At 44.0% G+C, this 23119-nt stretch overlaps 1 protein-coding gene across 1 annotated transcript in view; it reads left to right on the top strand.

Moving 5' to 3' along the window:
- prkcg (protein kinase C, gamma) overlaps positions 1–23119 on the top strand; it is a gene marked incomplete at both ends in the record, with an annotated part of 73124 nt that overhangs the window by 10503 nt on the left and 39502 nt on the right. The window contains 3 exon segments of the mRNA XM_080768344.1: positions 15910–15941; positions 16152–16237; positions 22768–22879. Coding sequence (XP_080624470.1) covers positions 15910–15941; positions 16152–16237; positions 22768–22879 — 230 coding nt within the window.

Here is a 23119-nt window from a genome sequence, read left to right as displayed (position 1 = left end):
TAACTCTTGATGGGGGGGGCGGGGGGGGGGGGGAAGGACCCATACGTGTCCATTTCGTTTCATTTTACGCTCTCAAGAGTTAAATTGTTGTTAAACATTTGGCATTACACGAAAGAAGACGATTGGGTATACTTTGATCAACGTTTGCATGTTGTCTCTCGTTGTGGACATGCAGAATCCTCTCCAACGATAGCAAAATATTCTTAAAGTTTTGGGTCTGAGAGGCTAAATCTCATCCAAATAATATAATAATAATGATGGGAAAAAGGTTGAAAATCACTGATATATGCAGCTGCCTCTATACCACTCACTTCCCTGGGACTCTTGTCTACCACTCAGCTCTGGGGTTTATTACTGGTGTCAATTACAATTCTCATCACTATATGTCAGGACATCATTTTCTCTCATCTCTGACTGAGAGAAAATTACCACCGTGTATTTCAGCTCGGAACCCTATATGGTCGCATTCTAGCTCGCTCCAGCAAATGGATTATCTACAGTATACTTGTCCTTCTGGTTTTCCTCGGACAGAATCTGAACCTGCAGGGAAAGACTGCTTTTTAGCATGGCTGCGTCTGGTTCTCGGAACCTCTTCTATGTGGTCATGTAACTGTTTTAACGGATTGAACCGATTGTTGCGAATATTGTCTTTTACTTTAAATGTTATTCGTATATGCGTAATCTTGGCATCATTGTAAATGAGGCTCTCTCTCTCTCTCTCTCTCTCTCTCTCTCTCAATGATCTCTCTGATCATTTAAAATAAAAAGAACACGTGTGCACGCTCCTGACATGCATCTCAGATGCTGCATTGATTTACGGCGTGACCGTGTTGATATTATTTGGAAATTCTGTTTGCGTACGAGATAAAGTCCTTAAGTCCAAGTGTGTTGGGGAGGAGAGAAGAGGTGCGAATGGGGAAGTTGATTGAAAGAGAGAGAGAGGAAAATGCCTGAGGACACTCACTAATCACCCCCAGACTGCTCACAGTATATAGTCCTGTGCAAGCTCCAATAAGAACATCAGAATAAATCCCCAGGTCGCTATACCACCCCGGTATAGCTCCTAAATGCCGGCCGATGTTCCAGGAGATTTATATAGTCATGTGTAGTCCTGCAGCGAAATGAGATTTATGTTAATGTGACAAGATGGCTATCTCGGTTCAAGCATCCGAGTCTCTATAACCGCTAAAAGGCGGTGATGGGTGTCCATGAGGCAGGGGTGTATAAAGTCACTATAAGTAGGTGTACTCGGATACTGTGTGTACCTTAGTACAAGTTTGAGATGCTTTTACTCGAGTATTTCAGTTTTTCGACACGGGAATTATCTACTTTTTTTATATATTCCGCTACATTATTTTACCATTAGTAACTCAAATTGAATAAAAATAAAAAACATAACTATAAGCCCTATTTAATATTTGGCTTTTCGAGAAAAAAAGGTATAAAATGAAAACAAATAAGCCAATCTACACAGTACCGGTTCAATGCATCGCATTTCGGCCGACGTCATAAAACGGAGGCAACATAAACACGAGCCCTAAAATAATGTTTTACTGGTGTACCATATTGCAGTGTTACAGCTTCACGGCTTCATATAACTTTACATCATGCACTGCAGTTCTGATTTAGGAGACATTTTTCAGACATTCACTTCCCTCTATAGTGACTCACACACGCGCGCAGGCACGCCGCGCACGCAGGCGCGCAGGCACGCTCGCACACACACTCACACACAGAGAGAGAGAGAGAGAGAGAGAGAGAGCATTCACTATGGCCATATGTATGCACAAGTCCATGCCAATGATCACAGTCAGACACAACGCAGTGAGCCCATTCTGTCTAGAACTGCCTGTGGAGGACAGTGTGCGTTCCTGTTGCACGAGCGCGTACATGTGTGCGCGTGTGTACTGTACTATACTTGTGAGGGCCACATTTTCTCAAGGGAAATGGTGGTCTTATATATATGGTTAAATTGAGGAGGTATACTATAGGGATTAGACCTTTAGAGGTCGGGGGTTGATGATTATTATGCCTGATAGTTATAGCTATACGTGTCTGTGTCATCATGCCCCGAAGACTGTTGAGAGCTCGTAGATCTGCAACGTTTGCGGCTTTGATAACAAACAACACAAATGATAACAAATCGTAAAGATTGCATCCGTGAAATCGCTGTCCTGAAAATGCTATTGTCCTCGCAAGAGAGTGCGTGTGCTTGTGCATGTGTGTGCGTGTGTGCGTGTGTGTGTGTGTGTGTGTGTGTGTGTGTGTGTGTGTGTGTGTGTGTGTGCGTGGGGGTGCGTGTGCGGGTGGGTGGACATATGGTGGAGAGTATGTAGGGTGCAGGCTGGTTACCGGTGCCAGCAGCCTCTGGCCATCTTTCCGGAACTTTCATCCAACTGGCTGCATGGAGTCTTGGCCACAGTCGGTCGCACTTAGTTTGGGCTGAAACCCCCACAGCCTCACCCCTCCCTCCCTCCCTCCCTCCCTCCCCACACAAAGAGGACTTGCACACACACACACACACTTCTCTCCGCCCCATGCTGATTTTGGGGTCATTGGATTATTATTTAACTTTTAAGCCTTTTTTTAATTTCAAGGACATCGAGTTTGAGGCCACTAGCTGACTGACCCCCATTTCACCCAGGAGAGATCCGGCTGAAAGAGTGAAAGCATTATAGCGAAACGTATTGAGATAAAAAATAAGGTTACAAGTTTTGTCAGTTATAGATTCCATTAAAGATGTAGTGCCGTGATTTGTTGCCGACCTAAAATGTGATCATCAGGTAATATTATTATATATACGTGTATCGAGGGAGATTTGTTTCAAAAAAGTGTAGGCCTATACACTATTTGTGATCCACCTGAACCCACAGCTGTTAGGGGTATAGGGGTTAGGGAAGAGGAGGATGATATTGTGATGTCACTATACATCACAGTTTTTTTTTTTTTTTCATTGGCACCTGTCAAGGTTTGCAGCCTCCAGGAAGAAACCCTAAATACAAAGGGAAGACATTGCACATAACAATCACGCCAAGGGGTCTACTGAAGTACTGTAACCTCATAAACACATGACATATACAGTAACAACCACACCAAGGGGTCTACTGAAGTACTGTAACCTCATAAACACATTACATATACAGTAACAACCACACCAAGGGGTCTAATGAAGTACTGTCAACTCATAAACACATGACATATACAGTAACAACCACACCAAGGGGTCTACTGAAGTACTGTCACCTCATAAACACATGACATATACAGTAACAACCACACCAAGGGGTCTACTGAAGTACTGTCACCTCATAAACACATGACATATACAGTAACAACCACACCAAGGGGTCTACTGAAGTACTGTCACCTCATAAACACATGACATATACAGTAACAACCACACCAAGGGGTCTACTGAAGTACTGTCACATCATAAACACATGACATGCAGTAACAACCACACCAAGGGGTCTACTGAAGTACTGTCACCTCATAAACACATGACATATACAGTAACAACCACACCAAGGGGTCTACTGAAGTACTGTCAGTCTGTCACCTCATAAACACATGAAAAACTGGATGGCAAAAGATCACGGCACCCCATCGTTAAGATACACATATAGGATGATGAGCCTACCGGTATATGGTGGATAGGAGACCACCAGACTGACCAGAGTATAGACAATGGTGGTGAAGATGGAACCTCACGCTGGCTTTCATCAATTTCAATATTGTTAACTGAGGTTGATTTTACGTCGCAACTTAATATTTTATTAAGTATTTTTATTTGTATGATCACTTTTTTTATGGGAGGGGGCATGCCCCCGGCGGCCCGGCCCCGCCCGGTCCGCTACAGGTCCGGAAGACGGAAGAGACAGGTCAGAGGTTATAGGTGTAAATGGCGACAGACAATAACAAACAATGGAGAGCAAGAAACAGAACATCGATAGTGAGAAGCGAAAACTAAAAGAAGAGAAAACAAAAACAGAAAGAAACAGAAATGCGGTAGTGAGAAGCGAAATCTAAAAAAAAGAGAGACAAAAAAATAGCAAAACTTCCAAAAAGAATTGGTTTCTTTCAAAAGAAAGACGATAAAAATGTTGATGGGGCCGCGGTGGGACAAGAAGAAGAGGCACCACCACCACCACCACACCACCACGAACGGTTGGGGCTTGTTGTAGCTCAGGCCAGGTGCAGTTGGCAGAAGCTGGGGAGGCAGGAGAGCCGAACGCGGACGCAGTGACTGCTAGCACCAGCAGCAGCGGACCACGAAACCACGATGGAGGTGGAGAACTTGGAGTGGACATGGTAATGGAGACTAACGGAGGGGATGGAGGAGGAACAGGCTGCGATGGAGGAAGAGAAAGAGCATGCTGCTGGAGATGAGGAGGAGCAGGGCAACTTGGACAAGGACGTGCCGCCGGAGCGAGTTACAAACGCCGAAAATCGAGGAAGGTTCACCTATAAGGTAAGCAGAGCGCAGACGAGGCAGAGCCTCTTTATTTAATTGAATAATTGCTCTCTAATTTTCGTGGTGCGCCGTCACCATATTTTTATAGCTCAACTTCACCTATTTTTTTCCCCTCTTTTTTTCTCCTCTCTACCTAGAGAGCGCTGTCCAAGCCAAGGTTCTAATTCAAGTGGCCAAGTGGAGAAACAAAATGAATAGTTTAAAATAAAATGCCAGTGTTTTACAGTACTTGATTATTTTGTTTACTTTATTAAGCATTTCTAGCTTGCCGCTTTTTAGTTTTCCGTGCTGCGCAACATGGCTTTATAGATTGATTGATTGATAGCGCATTGTTTTGGCTGTTTTCTTATAGTTTCTTTTCATAATTGGCTAAACAGAAAAGAGACCGAATTTGATATATAATGCCAATTGCCACAGCTTGAATCTATTCATTTTAGAGTAGTGTTTGGTCTGATACAAAACCGTTGTTTTAAACATAGTTAATTTGTTTCTATAGCGGCTTGGTGGGGGGGTTGGGGCACTCTAGACCATCCCGCGTCAGGGCCTGTTGCTGCCATTTTTTTTACTATTTTGAAAAACCTTTTAAAATAGTTCAAAAAGTTTTTTTCAAAATAGTAAAAAAAAAAGTCAAATAAGTTTATGGATAAGAGGTATGGGGTGATGTAAGACAGTCTTCCAACAACACACTCTGCGTGCACTCTGCGTGCACGAGCGGCGCAGAATCAGAAGCTGCAGCCTCTCTGCCTCAAATAGAACACGGGGCTGATACAATTCAGTCTCACAGACATCAGTAGGCTTTTAAAGCCTTCAAAATGAGGCCAATCGGGACATTTCCACATTGGTGACAGTCACAAGTTAAACTCACAGAACCCCCATGTAAACTAAATATAGGCTTATATATATAGGCTTACAATAAAATACAACAAGTAGCCTGACTTCCCTACGTATGTGCTTCTAAAAAGCACATAGGAAACAACTGCATACATAAGGCTGTAAAAAAAGCACAGCATGCATAACAACTTTACGAGAAAGTCCATATGGTTTTCAAAACACAAACTATTAAAGTGTATTCTCAAACGTGCTCAAAGTTGCCTATACAGGCTTTTACACATTCACCAAATCAATGCGTATATATAGCAACAGTTTCTCGTTTTAATCCAATTCATCCAAAGTGGGTGATTGGATTGTATAACGGAGGAGAACACGTTTTCAAATCAAAGTATTTCCAATTCCAAAAGGCATGTCAAAATGTTTCTTACTTGAGTAAATGTACTTAGTTACTTTCCCACCACTGAGCTCTACAGGTGCTCTAACACAATGCGTGTCGTCAGCAGAACGCCTATAACGGACAAACACACAGAGGATTTGTTTTGAGCTGAGCTTGCAGGAAACGCCATAATGCATATGGAATGGTAATGTTCAGAAGAGCCTCATGCCACTGCTACAGAAAGACAGACAGTATACACCAAGGATATGGGGAGGGGAGGGGGGGGGGGGGGGGAAGAAAGGCATTCTGGAAGAGTGATTTTCATATTGCGTGAGGGAATCTCTTGGGGAACTGACTGCAATAGAATTTCCAGTGGTGGACTCAACTCCTTAACCCATTCTGAACGGGAACCCATCTTGGTGTTAGCATCATGTCGTGCTTTAGCTATTGAAAAGTAGCAGATCTACAAGCTCATAGCGCGCCACCGAGTGGCGCGCTACGAGCTTGTAGGTCATTTTTTAGAATCTGATCTCAGGTCAGAATGGGTTAATCAGACCAGTGTGTGTCCAGTGGAAACCTCGTATGAATCTGATCTCAGGTCAGAATGGGTTAAATCAAAGTATAGCCTATAGGCAGTGGTTGGAAAAAAGTATCAACACTGCAATATAGAAATACTCTGTTACAAGTTAAAGTCCGGAAATTCAAAATGTACTTGAGTAAAAGTACAAAAGTATTGTCATCAAGATGTACGTTCGGCGTAAAACAAGCTCATGATCGTGACACATTGTGAGCTTGTAGATCGGCTATTTTAAAATGCCCGGAATGTAGGCCTATATACAGCTGAAATGGTTAATGTATGTGTGTTGCCTTTAAGGCAAATGTTCTATTTTTCACTTGAAGTAATTTGATGGTATACGTAACGTGTTTGTATTTCTGTTTACATTAGAAAAGCTTGGAAGTACTTGTTTTATTGTGAAGTTCTGAAGTTCTTTATTTTGTATTTAATGAGTCACTTCCTGCCGGCCACCATTTTGACGCAGCAGTGCACAGAGTGAGATCACAGGCTGTTCAGAGCTGTAGAGCCTAGAATCCCATCTAACCCTCATGGAAGCATTTGAGAGGAAATCCCGTAAGTTTGTGTTGATTTCAGTTAACCTTCTGTGACCATGGCACTGTGATGTTTTGTGAATGTAGGAAAAGTTATCTCTTGAACATTGTTTGCTGCTGTCTGCAGAGCATATAGTAGCCTAGAGTGCACAGCCTACAGGTGTATGTCATCCTGCTAATTGCCTTGAGTGTGTGTAGGAGCTATACTCAATAGGTTTCTTTCTTTTTCACCGTCATGTTGATGAGGAAGAGCCACAGTAAATGGTCCAATCTTACTTCGTCTCTGACTTCATTGGCTACGGTTTAACTCGATGTTTAGTGACAGTTCTCTACACTGCATGCGAACACTACAGTATGTGTTGTATAATAATCAAAATCTAAGAAGTAACTATAGCTTTTAAAGTTTTCAAATAAACGCAGTGGAGTATAAGATTTGCCTCTGAGATGTAGTGGAATCGAAGTAAAAGTATTGGAAATTGAAAATACTCAAGTGAAGTACAAATATACCTCCAACATTTTACTTAAGTAAATGCACTTACTACCACTACCAATCAGAGCTTTATTGTCAGAGCACAGGTTTACAAAGTAAAACAAGATTTGTTTCCGTGCATGTATAGTTGTCCCATCGTATCATTATTTCTATACAAAAAAATAAAGGGTAGACAAGGGGAGGGTCATGGGAAAGGACTGGAGATCACACATGCTAGTATAGCCTACCTGAGAATATGACGCGTGAGCTTATCAGCAGATGCATAATACTGTGCACGACAAACATGACATGATTATGGACGTTATAGTTGCGTTTAAATGACGGGTTAAACAGCAGAGGATGGCACATCTTTCTTAACCCATTCTGGGCGGGAACCCCTGTTGTTGTTGTTTTAAGCATTATGTTATACTTTAGCTATTGAAAAATAGCAGATCTACAAGCTCATAGCTTGAGCTTGTATAGGTCTGCTATTTTTTTCTTAATCGTTAAAATGTGGCGCAAATCATTGAATAAATATTTCAGAGCGAATATTTTTAACTAAAATATTTGCTTCTGGGGAGGGGGGGGGGGGGGTCCCTGGAACTACATATTTTTAGATGGGGGGGGGGGGGATCTGTGCGGCCCAATAATTCTGGGGGTCCTTGACATGAAAAAGGTTGAACACCACTGACATAGAAACATATAGGTCTTTAAGGGCGCTTTCACACCGGACATGTTTGGTTAGTTTAAAACGAACCATGGTCCGCTTACCCCTTTGGTTCGGTTGGTGTGAACATGCATCCGAACTCTGGTGCGGATCAAAGAAACGAACCATGGTCCGCTAAAAAAGGCCGGACTCGGTTCGCTTCCAAACGAACCACGGTGCGGTTCGTTACTGGTGTGAATGCATTCGGACTTTATAGAGGACCAAATACAGTACGATAGCCAAAATAGCTGTCGGGCTTCGGCAGTTGTGAGGCTGCATTAATAATTAGTTATAAAAGCATGTCTTTTTTACGGGGATCACTATTGATATGACAGCTGACAGTCTGATTTTATTTTAATAGTAGACGCATGTCGAGGCGCAGCGCAAATGTAATGGCAGCGTACGAGGTTCACATGCGCAAAAATAACAGATGTATAATTATCGACACGGAATGGTGTACGGTATATGGTACACGATGTAAGCTTGTAGATCTGTTTATTTTAAGCATGCGCAGCCGTCACGCAAAGTTATGACAAAGCATGCGATGCATGAGTCTTCATGCGAGAGTTTCTCTTTCAACTCGTGTCCCCTACTTTTTTCTGTCTGTGTGTGTGTGTGTGTGTGTGTGTGTGTGTGTGTGTGGGGGGGGGGGGGGGGGCGCACATGAGGGGGAGAGACATATATAATTTATATGGGAGAGACGCAGAGACAGAGAATTTGAAATATTAAAAATCATCCATGTCGCGCACGGCCGCACGTATAGAGAAAAAGCCAATGTTAAATAAGCTATACACAGGTGGTCCCAAATGATTAATTGATTACATCACTATAGCAAAAGACGTAAAACTAGGTCAACTCAATTAGCTGCAGCGGAGCTTTTCTGACTTGAAGCTCAATAACCTACTAACTGACCACCTTCAAGTTTAAACCATAAGATGACATGGAAATGCCTGCCGATTTGATGCGCAGAAATAACATATATCTAATCAGGTCAAGGTGCACACATGGAAGAAAAGTCATTTTTATCGGGGATACCTTGTTGTTGTAGGCTATACGTCTCCGTGAATTGTATGCATCAGCAGCAAGCACATTATTGTTCAAACACCTGCTCCTCTGTTCACCTGTTGCTCTTATTTGGCTAATAAAATAATTAAGAATGAATGCAATAGCAAGTTGTTGCTATCATGTTGCTGTTCTCTTCTCTCTCTGTGTGACTGAAGGTTGCCCCAAAAATTGTAGACAGTGATTTCCCCATGTTCTTTTTCCCTCACTATTTGGTTCGCTTAACATGTCCACGTGTCATTTGTTTACATATTTGGTACGCTTTACAAAGTCCAGTGTGAACACCAAACGGACCAAAATCAAAATGCTAATATTTGGTCCTTGGTCCTTGATCCGGACCTTCTAAGCGAACTTTGGGTGTGAAAGCGCCCTAAGAAAGATGTTAGGATTTAGAAGCCCTTTTTGTTAATCGAACTCAGTCCAAAATGGGTTAACCCATTCTGACCGGGAACCCGTTTTGGTGTTAGCATCATGTTATGCTTTAGCTATTGAAAAACCGCAGATCTACAAGCAGATCTACAATCTACAAGCTCGTAGCGCGCCACCGAGTGGCGCGCTACGAGCTTGTAGGTCTGCTATTTTTGAAAAATTCGAAGAACGACTGACATTTTTAGAATCTGATCTCAGGTCAGAATGGGTTAATCAGACCAGTGTGTGTCCAGTGGAAACCTCGTATGAATCTGATCTCAGGTCAGAATGGGTTAAAGTGGACTTGTTGTGAAAGACGGGACGGTTTCACGTCGCTATGCTGTGCTTTCTGTGATGGAACAGGCTGGCAGCAAATCTATCAAAAGGGGCTCCATGACAGCCCTGCATTGACTTTCTTAGCCTATACATTTATTTCTCTTTTCTTCCCCCCCTACCCCCCTATTGACTATCCACCTGTCACCCAAAGTACTCAGGTGTGCAAAAGGACGCGTGTTGTTAACCCCTTTCGACCCGAGGACGATTCTACAAAATAATGCCTTCTAAATCCTGACAGTTTTCCGAAAAACCCCATGTTTCTATATGTATGTCAGTAGGTGGCGGTGCTCAAACATTTTCACGTCAAGGACCCCCAAAAATATATGTAATTGGCCCACCCCCCCATCTGAAAATATGTTGTTCCAGCCGGGCACCCCTTAGCTCCAAGAAGCAAAGACTTGAGTTGAAACGTTCGCTGTCTTGATAGAATAATATATTTCAAAGACATTTTCACGATTTTTCAAAAATAACAGATCTACAAGCTCGTAGCGCGGCACTCTGTGCACTCTGTGCCGCGCTACGAGCTTGTAGATCTGCTATTTTTCAATAGCTAAAGTATAACATAATGCTTGGGGTTCCCGACCCGAATGTGTTAAAGCCAGGGGGGGGGGGGGTGTAGAGGATGGATCAATGCAGGAACTCCTTGACACGCTGCTTGTCGTCGTGGCAGCAGAGCAGCTCGTTTGCAGTGCCGCCGCCGCCGGGCCTGGTGGTGTGTGTGTGTGTATCCATCTATCGCCAACATCCAATTAACCCGTTGACCTGACTGCCGCGGAAAAAACCACTGACCTATCGGAGATCGCGCGACGACTACTCGCATCTTCCGTCTTCCTCTTGCCATTTTTTTGCTCGGGTTTAATTTCCACTCGCCCAGTATAGCTTTAATTTATGCACCACTGCCAGAGTTAATTTATTATGCTGCCTGTGCCGCCTCCGTCGAGTTTGCTGATCGGGTCTTTTCGGCGTGCTAGCGGCGCCACGTTGCACGGCACGTTTGACTCTTAACCCATTCTGACCTGAGATCAGATTCATACGAGGTTTCCACTGGACACACACTGGTCTGATTAACCCCATTCTGACCTGAGATCAGATTCTAAAAAATGTCAGTCGTTCTTCGATTTTTCAAAAATAGCAGACCTACAAGCTCGTAGCGCGCCACTCGGTGGCGCGCTATGAGCTTGTAGATCTGCTATTTTTCAATAGCTAAAGCATAACATGATGCTGACACCAAAACGGGTTCCCGGTCAGAATGGGTTAACGGGTCCGTTTGGTTCCCTTTGTACACTCTCAGAGTTAAATTAACTCAATGTCTGCCAAGGACTTAATTAACTGCTTTTTTTATCAACTTTGATTTTAGTCCCAAGAGATATAGAAATGCCATTAAATGGGGGATCCGTATCCTAAATGCATGTCAAAACCTTGACATCCTTGAAATTAAAACGGGTTGAGAATCTCTGCTAGAGCCGTAAAAATCTTCTCTTATGGGGGGGCATATCTCTTCAAATGGGGGTCCGCGGGTTAATTAGTGTCAATTTTGGGGGTCCTTGACATGAAAAAGTCGATTGTCACGGTGTTTGTGATATGAAATGGCTTACCCTAATCACAGTAAACATAATGTCCTTCAGTCATTTTCAAGTTACTGTAGTATAGTAACTTCAGTTGGCTGGAGTAGATTGTGAATTTGTGACGAAATCGAGAATCATTTTGAATATCGTTTTTTTGCATTGAGAATCGAGTTGAATCGAATCGTGACCCCGAGAATCGGAAATCGAATCGAATCGTGGGACACGCAAAGATTCACAGCCCTACTTCTAGGCCTATAAGGTTTCTGAAAACCTTCAAATTCTGAATATGTTTTTAATAGTTATGTTGCTACATGTATGGCAAGATCTGATGAGACACGCGCGCGCCGCTTATACGTTGTTCTACCTTCGATGCCCAGCGCGGCATCAAGAACGACGTATAAGTTGCACCGCAGGCGTCAATGGGCTATGGCGGTAAACGCAGCAATATATTGCAGCTGTATGGAAATCGCTGTCAAGACGACTTTCTTCCTAAAGCCATATTTCGTGGGCCGGACATTGAGTGATGTCAGCTGGCAGCTGCAGGGACTGTTGGCAGACAATTGCTCACAACATGACCTACTAAACCAAACGCTGAAAGAGGAGAACAATAGAACAACACAGTGTGGTTCTGAATCTTTTCAGTCCGCTTGACTCAGTTCCATGGCCAATTTTGTTTGACCATGTTTTATATAGTATAGTTTGTTATTCACTGTTGATGCAGTAATGGTCTTGTTCTAATTTGTAACTTGTAATTTACAGGCTACTAAAGTCCTTATATTGTCACTTTAGAAATGTGCAGATAACCTATAGGGCGGCTATACACTGATACTGTTCTGCATGTTTGGTTTGTTCACTGCTGAGTGAGAAAATAATGTTGCATCGCCCAGAGATCTGTTGTGGGCCCTCCGCGGGGTCCCGACACACATGTTTGAGAACCACTGGTGTTGGGCATGGATTTGTTATTTCCAAAAAACACCGTCCCCTCGAGTCACAGAAATCCTGCATGGACGTGTCCAAATTGCAACAGAACAACGCCCCCCAGATGGAGTCACAGAAATCCTCTCGCTGTTGTAAGGCGTTGGATTTGTCCAAAAATGGTCAGGCCCCCCCCTGGCCTGTGGAGTCACAGAAATTGACAGGGCACCAATTTCCAATGGAACATATCTGTCTGTCTATAGCAGGCTCAACTCTGCCCTCTCCTGGTTGGAATGCAAAACTGCCCCATGGCTCACATGAACGTGCATGCTGACTACACTAGACTTCCTATTAGGCTACTGTAGATCAGTGGTAGATTATTCTGTAAGAGCAGTAGAAGTGAATTGTAGTTAAATAGTACCAACTTGAGTCTGTGGCACAAAACATTTTCAGATTGGGTTCTATGGCCAAAAAATACATAACATGTTGGTGGTCCTTGACATGAAATGAAGATCATGTTTCACAACTAATGATTTAGAAGCCATTAATCGAGGTCACCGGGAATGCTTGCCCTCATTTTTTCCCCCGCCGATATCACATCACGCCAAGCACTTGGTTTCTTGTATTTCTTGAATTTGTTTTGAGGAATTAGCGTTAGGTTTTGGCACTGCACAGTTTACTGAGGTTAGCTATACTAATCGGCTATAAGCTTATTTTATTGCAACAGTTGACCAATCTTGCTGCTGTGTTTGCAGTGCACATTGTTGTATTTCACCTAGTAAACCAGGTATATGGGAGGTTTCTTCTTTGCCATCATGTTTTCAAACTCAACTTGGGTGTGTGTAATCTGCTCTGATTAATTGGCACGGTGTCAAGTTGTTGTGGTTAATGACGCCTGTCGATGCTGATTGTCTGAGTGCTCTCTCTCTCTCTCTCTCTCTCTCTCTCTCTCTCTCTCTCTGCATGTGTTCTACAGATGAACTCCATCTGGTCTCTCTATCTATAACCTGCTGATCAGAGGCAGATTCTCAGCGGTGGGGGGTGGCGGGGGGTGGGCGGGCGCTGAATGGACTCTTTAGCCAATCAATGGCTTTAATTATTCAATTAAAGCTCCGAGGAGACAACTAGGAAAACTAGCCGACGCCAGCACTCGTGCTGGAGGGCACGCACCGACGAGTGTGCGTTGGTGTTTGAGTGTGTGAGAGAGTTTAGTTTGTGAGAGTGTATCTGTGTGAGAGAGAGAGAGAGAGAGAGAGAGAGAGAGAGAGAATTGTAACATTGTGAGGACAATTTTCCTGGTCCTCTCAAGACATTTAGACATTTTTATAGGTGTTGGGGTTTGGAGTCCTGGGGCTGTATTTTGCGTGTCTTAAGTACCAGGTCTTATTACCTAACTTGAGTAAACTAAAGACCTGGAGGCGTGATCAATGCCATTTGGCTATTCTGAGTGGCCAAAGAGCATTGATCACGCCTCCAGGTCTTAAGTTTACTCAAGTTGGGGAATAAGACCTGGTCCTTAAGACACACAAAATACAGCCCCTGGTCTCCTTACACTGGCCTCCTGTGGTTTCCAGGGTTTGGTTCCATGGTCCAGCATGGTGCTCACTAGCACCAGCAGCATATCTACCTGACCTGCGGGATGCATGGCTGCATGGCAGGGGGTCTATTGGGGTCTATTGGTCCTCCCTCGTATACCAGATTAATATAACCAACGGCGACAGATGGAGCCTTTCAGCCTGTATATAAGCTCCCAGACTCTGGAAGTCCCCTGCCTGCCGTATAGGTCCTGCAGAGCTGCAGTGCATTTTGGGCATTTTGAAGAGCCACTTAAAAAAACACTACTGTCTGAAGACAAGTGTCCTTGAATTGTTTTTCTTCTTTTGTTGTTATTTTATTGCGAACGCAGTGAGCACTTACTATGAGACCTAGCAGATCATGTCTGTGTGTGTGTGTGTGTGTGTGTCCGTGTGTCTGTCCCCCCTTTGTGCCCATATATGGAGCTGAGTGATTTGTTTGTCATTGATGAAACAAACTCCATATTTGGACGTATAGCTGCTTTGGGGACTCCTTATATGGTTATGGCTGAGTCATGGTGAATTGTTATTGCAATTTACGATCTGCGTTCGCTTCCCGCGTTTGCGCGTCTTACTCGTGTATAGGCTTTGTGAGTTGTCTTTGCGAGAAGTGCTATATAAATACAATATACTTACTTAATGTGTAGTCCAGGTAAGTATAAGCATAAGCCTTGCCGAGCCATTGAGCCCATAGGGTATAGGAGCCTATCTCCTGTTTCTGTATACCATGAGGCAGTTTGAACTGCCCCCTGGACAAGACGCTATAGTATGTCACATGCCGGGGCTCACAGCTCCAATCCTTGCTGCTGAGTGCCAAGGAGGGAGGGAGGCACTGCATGGGTCCCATTTTTCAGAGTCTTTGTATGACCCAGCAGGGGATCAGCTAGGGCAGACATTCTAACCACAAGGCCACTGAGCTGGTGTGTGTGTGTGTGTATATAGCACAGCATGGTGCATAAGAAGAGTAAAAGGCATTTTGTTCGGCTGAATTCCTTCTGACATTGCAGCAGCATATATATAAGAAAGAAAAATGAGTGTGAGTGAGATTGACCTGGTTGGAATGTGGGTTTCAGTTCAGGCTCTAATAATTAACCTTAAACTTGTTTTGAACTGCGACAAAACTATATACAGGTCCCCGAACACAAATCAATTCAAAGGTATTTACACTCTTATTTAATGGGCTATAAATGTCTGGCCACTTGTCTCGATGCCAAGCTCTCATTAACCCATTCTGAACGGGAACCCCTTTTGGTGTTAGCATCATGTTGTGCTTTAGCTATTGAAAAATAGCAGATCTACAAGCTCATAGCGCGCCACCGAGTGGCGCGCTACGAGCTTGTAGGTCTGCCATTTTTGAAAAATCGAAGAACGACTGACATTTTTTTAGAATCTGATCTCAGGTCAGAATGGGTTAATCAGACCAGTGTGTGTCCAGTGGAAACCTCGTATGAATCTGATCTCAGGTCAGAATGGGTTAAAGGTCCACGTGGAGCACCTAACCAAAAAAACATTAAAGAGGACAGATTGGTTTGCTCTACAGAAACATGCAGCTGGGGACTAACCCTAAGTTTAGTTTAACAGCGGCGAGCGACTCTGGGCGATAAAAATGTCCTGGTGGGCATTCCTGCTGTCATTACCATATGTGTCCTCGCTTTGAAGCGCATGCAAAATGAGTAAGTAAGTAAATGATGCTGCTGTGTGGTCCAGTAAGTGAAGCAAAGTGGAATAGGAGAACCCAACTTCGAACGAAGCAACACATGGATTTGATTTGCTATATATCGCCTGGACGATGGTCGTCCGAAAGACACAACGTTTTCATGTTTTTGAGCGACGTTCGTCCGGCCCCTGCTATATTATCGCCAGTATAGTTCTTGCTGGCTCCCATATAGACAAATACCGTATACTTCTGGGAAAATACGCCCTCAATATGATCTCAATAGTTGGTTGAGAACCATGCACTGCTGTAAAATAAATAGAAGTCGACCTGACTTGACTTTGTCTTTTTTTTTCTGTTTCAACCCCCACCGCCCCATCCCCATCCCCATCCCCCCCACCACCCCCACCCCTCCTCTTCACACCCTCACAGGGGTATCGGCAAACAAGGCTTCCAATGTCAAGGTACGGTGGAGAAAAAGCGCACGCACGCACGCACGCGCACACACACACACACACACACACACACACCTTGGCACAGTCGATATCGGAATTGTTGTGCAGAGCGATGTGTGACGGTCTGACCGATCCATTTTCTCTTGACCCCCCCCTCCCTCCTCCTCCTCCTGCTGCCTCTTTGGACCTCTCTTATATATTGTATTTTTCTTTCCACAGTGTGTAACTTTGTGGTGCACAAGCGATGTCACGAGCTTGTGACCTTCACGTGTCCGGGCTCTACCACCGCCGAACCCCGACCGGACGTGAGTAGACACTAACTACAGTATACTGTAACTACAGTATATATGCTATTACAGTGCCAGCTCCATGCAGGCGCAAATCAGCAGGGGAGGCATATATATTTTTTCATCAAAGGGGGCACCCTAAACACCCCTACATATAATATACATGTCTCTAGTTTATATTTTGTAATGATAACTATTCCGATTCAGTAGCTTAATTAATGCCAGTTATATGTGACCACACCATTAACCACCTACTGTATATAAGGCACAAAAATGTGTGTGCAAAACGAATGCTTGGAATGGATTCAGAATCATAAAAACCCTAGCTTGACACATCACATGCTTCTTAAAGTATAATGACATTTTGAATATCGTATAGGTTGTTAACGCTTAACCCATCTTGAGATTTTGAAGTTGATTATCTTTGCCCATGAAACTATCAGAAGGCCCCCCCCTTCCACTCTTCCTAAATATTTGATTCAACTCATGTTTAGTTTTTTGCTTTTGTTTTTATCTGAAACCTTTTCTAAATATGAATTTAGGCATATACTTTACACCATCTCTGCCTGCTCGTTTTTCGGTCAAACTGGCCCCTGTCACCAGTTCAAGTAGTGGATATTTAACCCATTCTGAACGGGAACCCATTTTGGTGTTCGCATCATGTCGTGCTTTAGCTATTGAAAAATAGCAGATCTACAAGCTCATAGCGCGCCACCGAGTGGCGCGCTACGAGCTTGTAGGTCTGCTATTTTTTTTAAATCGAAGAACGACTGACATTTTTAGAATCTGATCTCAGGTCAGAATGGGTTAATCAGACCAGTGTGTGTCCAGTGGAAACCTCGTATGAATCTGATCTCAGGTCAGAATGGGTTAAAAGACAATGGCTCTACCCCGCTGGGAGGAGAAGATGTCAATGCGTCTGGAGTTCCAAGGGGAGACTGTAGACCATAACATCACAGGGAAAAAAATAAGTTATTTTTTTTACCTGAAGTCAGCTTGTGTGGTACCTGGCCTTAATCATGCGAGTGTCAATGGTATACTGTATATGGTCACATACTGTATAACTGGCATTAAGCTACTGAATTGGAATAGTTTTCATACCAAATAAACTAGGGACATGTATACGTACAAAAATATATATAGATATATACTTTGTACCTTAGGTGGTACCAATTTGTGAAAATATCAGTGTTGGCCCTAAACCATGGTCTACTGCTCCGTATGCAGTGACGGCCTGTCCTTCCACAAGCAGAATTAATCAAATCTATTATCTAACCTCGCTGCTTCTTTGTACATTCTGCATAATTAATGGCCTGCTATAAGGCTTACTCATTTCTCTCCCTTTTTTTACGAGTCATATGTCATATGCCATCGTTCAGAGAATGCGTTGAGGGCGTGTGAAAAAAGAGAGGGAGAAAAAGATTCACGCTTTCCTCTCTTCTTCAAAGGGTCAGCTGAAGAAGTTGGTTTAATTGTTTTTATTATTCCCAAAAAATCTTTAAAAAAAAATAAAAAAAATGTCTAAATATAATATAATCAAGCAACTTAAAAACTGTACGGGGACTGTTCACAAAAGCGACTATAAAGATTTTTTTTTTTACTTTTTAGCTTGTAGATCGTCTATTTTCTTTTAGCATGCAACCAAATGTAAAATCCGGCAATTAACGACGCTGTCAACTCAAGGCCTGCCCCTTTGTCGACAAAATCAACGATTTTATAACATTCAGATGACTATATAAAATCATGGCTTTAAAACTAAATAAATTTGTATTCAAGACACGATGACTAAAACTAAATAAAGATGTTGCTGTCAAATGAACACTGCTATAATAAACCTGCCTGGCGCACAGTACACCCAGACCGGGGTCTTTCTTTCTTTTTTCTTTCTTTTTTCAGTGGCTTTTTTTCCATTCATTACCTCCTTTCACTCACACAATGATATGACTCATATACCTCTACCTCGGTCCGTCTGTCTGTCTGTCCGTTCGTCCGTCCTCGCCTCTTTCTATCTTTGTCCTACAGGTTCTCGGAGATGGGTTGCGGGGGGTTGGTGTGTGGGGGGGGGGGGGGGGGGGGGGGGGCGAGAGAGAGGTTGGATGGATGGTTGGAAAAAGATCAGTGTTCTTGTGATCTGGGGGAGATACAGGATGTTCTTCTAAATAAACCACTGAATTTAGGTCAAGGAGTGCGTTCGTGCGTGCGTGCATCTTATAGAAAGTATCCTCTTATGGTGTTTGAGGGGCGCTATAGCCCCTCCTATGCACAGCTTTGCGTGTTTGTAGCACAGCATGTTTTTATTGGCTGAGCACGGAATGTGCATGATGTGTGGTGATGTGTGTGTCACTTCACACAAGTGTGATTTTTAATGTTTTGTTTTAGGAGCACATCAATGGTTTTAGTTTGTCAGGTGCAATAAAATCCCTCTCCGCCGCTCAATCTTTTAATATTGCTGCTCTTAGGGCAGATTAAATGCTGTACATAATGATTTGGGGATCACGGATACAAAACTAATACAAAACTAATATCAACGTCCCAATACTGTCCAAAAATTAGATAGGGAGGGGGTGTGCAAATTATGACAGGCAATTTCTGCTGTCAAAGTATATATGACTCCCCAGGCAAGAAACACTTTTTGTGTTTGAAATAGACACTCGTGCTTTCTACGGTGTGATTTGGGGCCCTAAGGATGAATACAAAATTAGTAAAAAAAACACTGTTGTTAATAGACACTCAGTCAAAAAACCTACAGTATGCATGCGTATGATTTGAGGCTCTAAAGATGAATACAAAATCAATATCAACATCTTAATACTGTCCAATACTTAGATAGGGAGGGGGGGGGGGGGTTATGACAGGCAGTTGCTGCTGTCAAAATATGACACCCCAGTCAAAAAACTAGAAACTTTCTAAGGTGTGATTTGGGGCCCTAACGATGAATATACATAATGAATATCAACATTCTAATACTGAACAGCAAATTATGATAGGCAGGCAGTTTCTATGTATATAGCATTTAAGCTGCCCTGAGAGCAGCATTGAAAAACTGCCCTCAGAGCAGACAATTAACATGGTTGTATGACTTGTATACCATTTAAGCTGCCCTCAGAGCAGCAAATTAACATAGTTTTATAGTATCTATAAGCTGCCTTCGAGCAGCATTCAAAAGCTGCTCCAGAGCCCGGGCAGATGCTTTTGTGCTGGATCTGGACAACAGAGTTTTATTTGCATCATGGACCCCCCTTAGCTCTGAGAGTGTGTACAAATGCACATTATTGTATTAATATTGTCTCGTTTTGTCTGTCCGTTGACAAAAGATTCCCACCACAAGCCAACGTGGCGATGAAGACCCTTGCTTCTCGATAAAAAAACATACTATAATTATTATAATAACAATTTATATAGCACCTTTCAAGAAACCCAAGGACAATACAGATACAGAAAAAAAAAAAAAAAAACAATCTAATACAGATACAGAAAAAATAAACAATCTAATTGCCAAAGGCCTGAGTAAACAAAGTTTACGCAGACTTGAAAGAGTTCAACGTATAGGCATCTTGCGTCGCTTCATGGGGAGAGAGTTCTAAAGGGCATGGGGGGGGGGGGGGGGGGCTGATAAATAGAAGGCTCTATCGCCGAGTGTCCACTTTTTCCGTGACGGAAGTTGAGGAGCCCTCATGTGTCCCAAGACCTCAGGTTCTGCTCATGCAGGTGTATAGTCCTTGACGAGGTCTGTCAGATATACCGTGGGCCTGCAGGGTTATGTTCGAGATTTGTTGGTGAGGAGGAGCAGTTTGTATATGAACTTATAACCAGAAGCCAGTGGAGGCGTTTGAGGGTGAGGGCGATGTGCTGCCAGCATTTTGTATGGGTGAGCACTATGGTATAGCTGAGTTTTGCATGTACTCTCAAGGGCCTTTGTTAGGGAGGCCGAACCAGACACCATTACAGTAATCCCGGGGGGAGGAGATGAAAGCGTGGATGAGGGTCTCGCCAAGTCTGGGAGTTCTGGAAATGTTTTTTGAGGTGGAAGGAGGCCGGATTTGGTAACTGATTCGATGTGGGATTGATGTTTCCATCCTCATGTTTCCACCCTCCTTTCTCCTCCCCCTTGAGGGAGGAGCCTTTAGTCCTCCCCTGTCCCCTACTCCCCTCCCCCTTGAGGGAGGAGCCTCCAGTCCTCCCCCCTGTCCCCTCCCCCTTGAGGGAGGAGCCTTTAGTCCTCCTCCTGTCCCCTCCCCCTTGAGGGAGGAGCCTTTAGTCCTCCTCCTGTCCCCTCCCCCTTGAGGGAGGAGCCTTCAGTCCTCCCCCCTGTCCCCTCCCCCTTGAGGGAGGAGCCTTTAGTCCTCCCCCCTCCCCCTTGAGGGAGGAGCCTTCAGTCCTCCCCCCTCCCCCTTGAGGGAGGAGCCTTCCCCCTCCCCCCCCCCTCCCCCCGAGGGAGGAGCCTTTAGTCCTCCCCCTTGAGGGAGGAGCCTTTAGTCCTCCCCTGTCCCCTCCCCATTGAGAGAGGAGCCTTTAGTCCTCCTCCTGTCCCCTCCCCCTTGAGGGAGGAGCCTTCAGTCCTCCCCCCTGTCCCCTCCCCCCGAGGGAGGAGCCTTTAGTCCTCCCCCTGTCCCCTCCCCCTTGAGGGAGGAGCCTTCAGTCCTCCCCCTGTCCCCTCCCCCTTGAGAGAGGAGCCTTCAGTCCTCCCCCTGTCCCCTCCCCCTTGAGGGAGGAGCCTTTAGTCCTCCCCCTGTCCCCTCCCCCTCGAGGGAGGAGCCTCTAGTCCTCCCCCTGTCCCCTCCCCCTTGAGGGAGGAGCCTTTAGTCCTCCCCCTGTCCCCTCCCCCTCGAGGGAGGAGCCTTTAGTCCTCCTCCTGTCCCCTCCCCCTCGAGGGAGGAGCCTTTAGTCCTCCTCCTGTCCCCTCCCCCTTGAGGGAGGAGCCTTTAGTCCTCCCCCTGTCCCCTCCCCCTTGAGAGAGGAGCTAAGGAATAGAAGTGCAGGAGACCAGAGGAATCGATGCAGGTTGAAGTTGAGCTCGTCTCAAGTGTGACGTCAATTAATTCCGACGCGGCGTAATAGCGGCCGAATCGCCGGGAACAGATAGTGCTTTGTTGTTGCTCAGATGTCACGATGTATCGGAACGCCGTAATTCTCTCCGACATGTGATACAGCTCAGGAATTGAGCCGTGTGTGAAACGCATCCCGTCATCGATCCAGCCATCAAACACACGTGTGCAGGGTTGTGTGAATAAAATAAAAAAATCAATCGAACCATTATTGAGTTTTGTATAAGTGTGTTATCACGGGCCCAATGAGGTGCGATTTGTGAGGAGAAAGGACATGACTTCTGAGGAAAACAGAGCGAGGGAGAGAGTATATAGCAACGTTTTGATAATGCATACATTTTTCAGGACCCATTTGTGGGTTTGCGGAGTAGGTTCCTATATTTTTGTATCAAATTTTTGTTTCTAATTATTTCAAAACATTGGGGGGAAAAAAACATCCCAAAGAAATGCTGAATATTTCAATAATATTTTTTTTTTTTCATGAATAAATAAAAGAAAGTCTAATGAATTGCACAAAGAAGAAAAATAGGGTTTTAATTACTTTACTATACTTGTCCATGTGTTCAAAATAAATTCAACATGTATTCGCCATCATAATCACTGTTTACTTATTGTTTTTTTTTTATACGCATAACCATAATACATGTTTCCCTTAAAACACCCATGCACAATATCCACACGTTTCTCACAAATATAATTTATTTGCCAACCGTATCAATTTAAAATCATTGAATCGTGTCACGTGTTCATTTGTGATGCTCGTCGTGTTGCTGTTAACCCATTCTGACCTGAGATCAGATTCATACGAGGTTTCCACCGGACACACACTGGTCTGATGAACGCATTCTGACCTGAGATCAGATTCTAAAAATGTCAGTCGTTCTTCCATTTTTCAAAAATAGCAGACCTACAAGCTCGTAGCGCGCCACTCGGTGGCACGCTATGAGCTTGTAGATCTGCTATTTTTCAATAGCTAAAGCATAACATGATGCCAACACCAAAATGGGTTCCCGTTCAGAATGGGTTAAGAATCTATCGCTATACACACCTAGTGCAGTGGTTCCCAAAGTGGGGGTCCGGGGACCCCCAGGAGTCCTTGAGGGAGTCCCAGGGGGTCCCCCTGCAGCTAAATGATAGTTTGGAACCAAATGGACCCTTATATGGGGTTTATTTGGTTCCATTTGTACACTCTCAGAGTTAAATTAACATTGATTTTACAATATAAATCGGGGTCTCATAGATATAAATTCCATTAAACGGGGGTCCGTATAGACTTAATGCATGTCAAACTGGGGGCACTTGAAAATTAAAACGGGTTGAGAATCTCTGCTGGAGCCGTATAAAGATCTTCTCTCATATGGGGGTCCCTGGCATAATCTGTTCAAATGGGGGTCCGCGGGCGAATTATAGTATCAATTAGGGGGTCCTGGAGGTGAAAAAGGTTTGGTATTAAACCCCTGCCCTATAATAGTGAATGCATAATGGGTTCCGTTGCCTCTGCAGGTCCTGAAGAGTCAGCACGAGTTCAAACTGCAGACGTACTCCAGCCCGACCTTCTGTGACCACTGTGGCTCGCTGCTCTACGGACTCATTCACCAGGGCATGAAGTGCTCCAGTGAGTGTGCGTGTGTGTGTGTGTGTGTGTGTGTGTGTGTGTGTGTGTGTGTGTGTGTTTGTGCGTGCGTGCGTGTGTGTGCATCTACTTTATGTGTACCATGTGTTGTAATTGTGGTCAGACATATAGCCTTGGCTTATTTTTTTTTAAAGAATTAACATTCGCTGTGATTTTGACGCCTCCGGGCGTCTGCACATACAGTATGGCGTATATAACACATTGACATACTGTACAGTGAGT

Source organism: Protomyctophum bolini (genome assembly GCF_963924005.1).
Source record: "Protomyctophum bolini genome assembly, chromosome: 7".
Lineage (NCBI taxonomy): Eukaryota > Metazoa > Chordata > Actinopteri > Myctophiformes > Myctophidae > Protomyctophum > Protomyctophum bolini.
The sequence above is the reverse complement of the archived record's forward strand: the minus strand, read 5'-3'. Positions and strand labels throughout refer to the sequence as shown.